Source organism: Malaclemys terrapin, chromosome 9, assembly GCF_027887155.1.
Source record: "Malaclemys terrapin pileata isolate rMalTer1 chromosome 9, rMalTer1.hap1, whole genome shotgun sequence".
NCBI classification, from domain to species: Eukaryota; Metazoa; Chordata; order Testudines; family Emydidae; genus Malaclemys; species Malaclemys terrapin.
In genome coordinates this window covers 105,138,788-105,146,556 of record NC_071513.1, presented here as the reverse complement: position 1 = coordinate 105,146,556, position 7,769 = coordinate 105,138,788, and the positions used below count along the sequence as shown (strand labels likewise).

The following is a 7,769-nucleotide window of genomic DNA, read 5'->3' as shown; positions in this document are numbered from 1 at the left end:
CTGGGGCCTTAGCAAACCCTGCCACAGCGCAGTGCAGTGCGGCCCTGGGTAGAGAGTTTTCTTTGGCCCTGGTGTTGTTTGGGATGACCTGCATAGCTCATGAGTGGCAGAGCCAGGACTGTGTTATGCAGGTCACCCCAAGTGAGTGCCAATAAAAACTGTTCACCACACCCCACCGTCACGTAGGCTCTGTCTCCCCGGGCCGGATCCCCACGGGGTTTGCTATCACAGTCGGGGGAGAGCAGTGGGGTGGCACATTCCAATGAGCAGATTCTTCTGCACAACTAGCACAGCTCTCTGCACCAAAGGCACCCGTTCGCTCACACCCGCGCCCTCAGAAACGGTTTGCTAAGGGGTTTGCTGTGAAATACTTGGTAGCATGTAAAGCTAATCTCTTCTCCCTGCATAGCCATCCGGCCTCCTCCCCTAGATGAAGGTTGCCTCCACTAAGACTGTTTGGGGGGTTGTTTTTTTCAATAATGCTGGTTTTGGCTGATGCCCAAGGGCTGGAAAATGGGATGATTACATTGTATTACGTATCGGAGACCAACCAGCAACAACAGAGAAAGGGCAGCCAGGAGACCGTCTGTTTTCCAGCACAAGCTAATGGAAGAGAATTAGACTGCCAGATAGGGAGTTTGACTCATCTTGACATATATTTAAAGAACCGTAGCATTCGCGTTGCTGCCTTCCGATTGGGAGGTTGTGGCCTCCCATTGTATGTTGTACAGAATACAACGTATTCATCAGTTCCATTCGGAGGTGGGGCTGTCACAAAATACTTTAGCCACTTTTTAATCCATTTCTTACCAGCTTGCACTCATTCTAGCCAATCAGATCCTCTCCCCTACCTGGTGTGCTCTCTGACTGACCCTGTAATAACACCAAGCACTTAAACAGAACCTGGCATCTGAAGATCTTAAAGCACCTTTTAATTTAAACATTAGTTTTTACAACCTCCCTCGCAGGCAGGTAAATATCATTACACCATTTTTCAGAGGGCTCCATCAACTTGAAATGGTCATTCTGAAGTCTAAATCCTGCAGCCAATTCCACAAAATGTTCAAAATTGTTGCAAGGCCCCACACCTGCCACTTCTCCCCTGCCACTTTTTGTGCGTTTACATCATGTTTTGTTCTCCCCTGTTGCCGTGTGAAGGACCCATACAAAGGATAGGGAAAACTGAGTAACAATGGCTGAATCCTTCCAACATTTCTGCATGTGAGTAACTTTACTCAGACATATTACGTGTGTGCAGTCAGGGGAAACAGAGGCTGGCAATGCCCAGTCAGCAAACAGGGGAAGAAATAGAAGCAAGTCTTTATTTTTGTCTCCTCTCTTTCAATTACAGGCATCGTAGGCAGCATTTGGAAAATTATATGGGTAAAAATAATTCAGACAGATGTGTAATTTGTAAGTTGACTTGCCAAAGGCTGCTCATGGAGTGAGTGGCAGAAACAGAAACAGACCCCAGGCGTGCTGGTTCTTAGTCACATGCTCTAGCCAGTAGATGAAAACCTATAAACCACATTTTTACATCATGCCCACTGGGCAGGATTGCTACCCTTTCTGTCACTATATCACCTGAGAGGGCTGTTTCCTGGCCAGTCGATTACGTGGTGGCTGCTATGTTCAAGCTCAGTTAGTGATGGATAGATGTCAGGTTTCTTGTCCAACCCAGGCTCGCTGGCTGCATGTACCGAGGGCAGGCGGGAAGCCAGTCAGACCAAACCTGTCACTGACCCGATCTGTCCAGGCCGAGGTGTACAGCCGGGGAAGCTGTTCATGCCAGTGGCTAACAGGGATGCTTGACTGGTAAATTCACAAACATCTGCTCCCCCTTTGGAGCACCAGTGACCAGCCATCCTGGCTTCACATTCCTTTTGCAGAGTGGCCCTTGGGAAGCCATGCCTGGGATGCTCACTGTATCTCCAAGGGGAATCTAAGGGAACGGTGGGCTTCCTTTGCAGCCCACACACATAAGCAGCGCTGGGATTGCAGAGGTGTTTGCAAGCGCAGGCAAACAGTACTTGAGCCAGGAAAAGCCAGGCTCGGGTTTCTGACAGACCTGCTACAGCCCAAGCAGAGGCTGCTCACGCTCCCCCACCTGCCTGTCCAAATGCCTCACCTCAGACCTGTGGGGACCAGCAGAGTCCAGCCTCCGTGCCTCTTTCAGTCCTTGGCTTCTTGCCGAGGCTGAGAACAAGCATGCAAATGAGATGGTGGTGTGTGTGGCTGGGGCACCTGTCCCACCAAAACTGCCCAGAGACCACCAGTGTTTGGTCACAGTGCTGGGCTGCATAAACCCTGCAGCAGCCTGGAAGGGGTTAAGGAGTAGCCCACCCCCACCCCGCTGTTTCTGCAAGTCGCGCCGGGGATGGAGCCGCTGAGGGAAGAGAAGCCAGTGTCCTGGATGGAACTTTTTGTTTATTTTCTTGTGCTGCTCCGGAGTTGTTTGTTTGTCTCTCAGGACGCTGAAGGGGGGCGTATCCAGTGCACACCCACTGAAGCACCAGGGCCGGAGGTCGAAACCCAGCGCGCAGGCGGTGTAAGGATCAGATCCCTGGCAGTCACTGAGGAACTAAGCAGGTGCAGACTCCTGTCTGAGGCAGGAACAGCCTCCTAGCCCTGTGACTGTGTCCAGTACTTGGAGCCCCCTGCTCACCCCAGGCCTTCCAAGTGTCACCCCAGGGGCTAGGTACATTCCTTTGATCTGCTTAGAGATCCTGGCAAATTAGCCCATGCACAGTGGACTCCAACGCTCCCAGGGTTGTATGTGCACAGCAAAATAACGAGCCGCTCAGGCTGTTATGCCAACCAGGTCTAGAAAAAAGGGCCAGCTCTTCCTTCCCTCCCCCCGCCCTTCTTCCAGGGATGCTCCTTCAAACCTGCTGGGTGGGAAACGCGCCCCCCTCCTCACCGTGCCTGCACTCCAACTCACTCCCGCTCAGGAACCCTCAGCCCAGAGGAGGCGTTCAGCAAATCTACACACACACAGCTCGCTTCTTTGCTCCAGTCACAAGTGAGGTTTTAATAAATCCGGTTAAAATGCTTTAATGAGCTTGTTTTAACACAGGCAAAATAACAAACTGGGGCCTTCTGTCTAGTGCAAATGATTCCTGGGCACACACGGGGCCTGCTCCTGCTCCCAGTGAAACCAGATCAGTGGGAGCCCTTCCATCCAGGTCAGCGGGAACTGGGTCGTGCCTCTGGTGCTGCTAGCCTTGCAGAGTGGATTTGCTTCCACAGCAGCGGTAGCATTGCCCAGTATGTGATTAAAAGGTTTCCCTATTGCCGCAGACGCACAAGCTGTTCTTCAGAGGGGAGAGGAGCTGATGGCCTGAAACGCACTGAAGCAAACACAGATTATGTAAAAGTAAACATGATTTTATCATTCCCTGCAGTTGGTGTTTGGATGGCGGGTAAATCAGGCTATTAACGAGCTCTCTTCAACCAGCATTCCTTAGTACAGACCTAATAAGAAACAGATTCTTATTGCTTTAACAGGGCAAAGCCCATCATTTTTCTCTCCTCTCTCAGGCTGTTGAGAAGGGGTGGGGAGCCGGAGCCGGATATATTTTATGGGGAGTCCTTTGTTTATTTCGTGATTTGCCGTTGACAGGACAGGAGCCCCCAGCAGAGGAGGAGTGTCTAGGGTTATGTTTAAGAAAATTGGAATGAATCAATACAAAATTATTCTCCCTGATTTTTCACTTCATGCCCCACGAATCTCTTCCTGCAGTGGTGTCCTCCCTGGGAGAGAGAGATTTGAAGTGGAGCCTCCATGTCAGATTTCCAAGAGGCATTCTCAAAAGTATTTGGATGCCCTTGTAATTCAGAGCTGCCCCTCCCCCCAGAAAGCAGCTGTCAGGAGTGAAGGGCCCACAAACCCCTCCCCAAATTCCCTAAATTTTAAACAGTTTCACCCCAGATTTCTCTCTCTGGAAGTACGGTCCAAGCCCTGCAGTCCTCACTCAGGCAGCACTCCGAGGAAATTAAATGCAGGAGTTTTGCCTGGATAAGGGCTGCAGGATTGGGCCTTAAGGGATATTTAGCTCCAAATAATCTTATCCAATTATGTTCAAATACCTTTAAAAATCATTTAAATTAGTTGCATAGTGGACAATCCATCTAGGGTGACCAGATAGCAAATGTGAACAATCAGGACAGGGGTGGTGGGGGGGAATAAGAGCCTATATAAGACAAAGCCCTGAATATCGGGACTGTCCCTATGAAATCAGGACATCTGGTCACCTTAAATCAATCAGCACACACCATCCCTTAGCGACGGAAACTCGTTCAACTACCACATCTGCAGTCGCTCTCCCTCTCTCCATCATTAAAAATCATCTCTTCCTGCACAAACAAGGCTCACCAGATCTCCTTCGTAGGACTGGCTCATTTCAAGGCCCTTTTAAAAACCTCTCACTAGTGTGGCTAAGGATTTTGCACTGTGTTTTAACCAGGTATTAATAGTCTCACAGCCTGGCTCCTGGCACATGGATTTCAGACTGTACCCCGCAGTTTATGGGCATGGACACTGCCAGCCTGCTCCTCTAATCACTGGCCTTTCTGCATTTGCCTCAGTTAGGGCACAGTCACTGTGGAAAATATTTATACATGGGAAATGTCTTACTAATTAACCTTTTAATTGATACCTTCACTCTGGGACAAATGACACCAGGAAGATCTCTCCTACCTTGGGAGCTGCTGCTTACAAACAGATTTACAGCTAAAAATAACCCAGCAGTCCTGGAGGGATCTGGCTAATTGACTTCGCTGCTTATCTCCTGGTAGGTTACGAAATCTGCAAGGGTTTGGGGGATCAGGGGAGGGATCGCAGCAGCCAGCTGCTTTGGCAGTAGTCACCACCGTTTGCAACTGGAGCCTAAACAAGGGACAGCTGTGTGGAATTTACAACAACAAAACCATTCTGCAAGCTCAGGGGACGTTGCCCAGGTTAGCACTGCTGACCAGTTAGGTTCCTCTGATCTGTTAGACCCCTGTGGGTTGGAGCATCCTGCTAATCTGTCCCTCCCATCCCCACCCTGCTGAGTTTAGGAGGGGACACAGAGCAAACATGGATAAAGTGCCTCCCACATACAACAGATTGATGCCAGCCAGAGTGACAAGTCTTCAAACAAGCTAGAAACATCTCTTAAACCTTCTGCAGTAAAGCTATCAGGAGAAGCCATCTTTGCAGATACCAGACCTTATACACATTCCCATTATTAGCATGTTTTAAAATACTGGGCATGGGCAGGTAACGCGCACATCAGAGTGCGTTCTATGACAGTGCATTGCCTTAGCTGACACCTCCTAACTGCCTTTCTACACGCCAACGTACTAAAGCTATACTGAAAACTGGTCTGATTTTGGAGTTTATTCTTCCCCTGCTCTTCACAAGAAAAGACACAAAAGATGCCGAATTGCCATACCCGGTCCAGTTCTGTTAAATTATTGTCATCTTTATTATCTCCACTTGTGTGCAAACGGAAACGGTGGTGTCCTTAAAAATAACAAAATGTATTCGACATACATTTTTTCCATATGTACAAGTGAACATCCACACTTACATTTTTCTTTTGCATAGCAAAAGATATAGAACATTGAGATAGGAGAACATGGGATCAGGTACAAAAAAAAAAGGCTAAAAAAATTTCACAACAGTGCAAAAATATCTTACACAACAGCATGGAATGGAACAATTTTTTTAAAATATATAAAAAGGAAGAAAACTCCCTCTCAGATATTAAATTTTTCATTGTAAACAAAATGCAACATCTCTCCCTCAAGACAGCTGTTTGGAGAATTTGGCAGATCTTCAGGGGTCTCTGGTCAACAACCCAAAGCTCATGCACCGAGACAGCCAAACTGTTCCTGTCCTACTTGAAAACGAACAAATATTTTTTAACAAGAGGTGGAAACTGCCAATGAAACGGAGACGCTGCTCCTGTGCCATGATCCCTGGCGAACTGGGACAGGGGCCAAGCGAGCCCGGCCCCTGCCCAGTGACAGACCCCCAGGGACTCTCATCTTGTGGGTGCACAGAGTTGTGTAAAGCATTGCACATATCTCCCCTGGACTTGTACAAAGGCTGCCCTTTGCCTCTCTGTTTTCCTGCCTCCCCGGGGCTGCGGACCCGGCCGCCCAGAGGCCCCCGCAGCGTCCCGTGCAGCCCCGCCGTCCCCCAGGCAGGCAGGCAGTACCGGTGCACGGGGAAGGACAGGGAGCCCGGCGCGTCCGCTGGCGGCTTCTCGGAGCGATCAAGGTTCGGCCAGAGCCCCGCTGGGGCGCAGGCGGTGTCCCCCGGCCGCGGGGCTCAGCCGGTCTCCGGCTCCTGGCCGCCCCCCTCCTCCTGGCCGTTGCAGGGCGCGGCGCCCCCGTCCTGGCCGCTGCTCTCGATGGAGGACTCGCTGCCGGTGCTCTCCCCGGACAGCAGCCGGGTGACGCGCAGGTCGGCCCGCAGCGCCTGCAGGTCGTTGCCGATGCTCAGCTCGCCCAGGTCGCTGATGAGCTGGGTCAGCTCCGGCCCGTCCAGGCGGCCGGGGCCCGCCCGCAGCAGCAGCGGGGCGCCGCCGGGCGCCTCCAGGATGTCCTCGCACTCGAAGTGCCGGGCGCGCTCCTCCTGCGCCTCGCCCAGCAGGTCCTCGGTGATGGAGCCCAGCTTGGGCGCGCTGCGGCTGCGCTCCACCGGCGGCTTGTAGCAGCCGCGCCCGGGCAGCAGCTTGCGCAGCGGCACCAGCGGGATGCTCTGCTCCCCGACCAGCTGCTGCTGCTGGTGCCGCGCGTCGTCGCGCTTCTTCAGGCGGCGGAACTCGGCCAGCGCCGCGGCCGAGGTCTGGTAGAGCAGCAGCGCCATGGCCCGCGCCTTCTCGGGCCGGGAGACCAGCACGGCGTGGCAGCGCAGCATCACCGCCTTGTGCTTCAGCTCGTGCCGGTAGATCCAGGCGAAGACGCGGGGCAGGCGCGGATCGGCCACGCAGTAGGTGACGCGGTGCAGCAGGTAGAGGTGGCCCGGCCGGCGCGGGGCCCGCTCCTCGGCGTGCGCCATGCGGATGCCCTGCGCGCCGATGGTCAGCTTCATCTTAGCGCCCTGCCGGCCCGCCTCGCTCTTGGCCCAGATCTTGCCCACGGCCAGGTCGGTGCAGCCCTCGCCCTTGGCCTGCAGCGTGGCCGCGTTGCCCAGGTACAGCACCGTGTACGTGGGGTCCTCGCTGGTGACGCGGAACTTGCGCCGCTTGGAGCGGAACATGCTGCCCACGCGGTGCAGCGCGCCCTCGGGACAGGCGCGGGCCAGCGAGCCGAGCGCGGAGCAGTGCAGCCTCACCGCGTAGCCCTTGGGCTTGCTGGGCTGCCGCGGCTCCTCCGCCAGCAGCTCGAACTTGTTCCGCCGCCACGGCAGCATCTCCCCGCCAGCCCGCCCGCGGGCCCCGCGCAGCGCACGGCCCGGGCCAGGCGCGCAGGGGCGGGCGGCCAGGGCGCTCCGCCGGGCAGAGCCGCGCTCAGTCACCGGCCGGCCGGGCGCGCATCCCCCGGGAAAGGCGCCGCCGCTCCGCGCCCCTGCCTCCCGCCTGGCATCCTGGCCGGGCGGGCCGGGGCCGCTGCGCCGCAGATATAGGCTGGCGCCAGGCAGGGGCGGCGCTGGCGAGGGGCGGAGAGGAGCAGGGGGAGGAGAGCGGCGCCGCGTCTGCAGCCGCCCGCCCGCCCTCCTTCGCCGCGACTCCGGGCCCGGCCAGGGCAGCGACAGGCCGGGCCGAGCGGCGCTC

The 7,769-nt window shown here is 54.6% G+C and overlaps 1 protein-coding gene across 1 annotated transcript; it reads right to left on the bottom strand.

The window, feature by feature from the left end:
• Positions 1-5,447: 5,447 nt before the first annotated feature.
• Positions 5,448-7,488, bottom strand: FAM43A (family with sequence similarity 43 member A). The gene has a single exon (XM_054039424.1). It carries the CDS (start codon positions 7,406-7,408, stop codon positions 6,323-6,325), a length of 1,086 nt encoding a protein of 361 aa, XP_053895399.1. The 5' UTR covers positions 7,409-7,488; the 3' UTR covers positions 5,448-6,322.
• Positions 7,489-7,769: the final 281 nt, after the last annotated feature.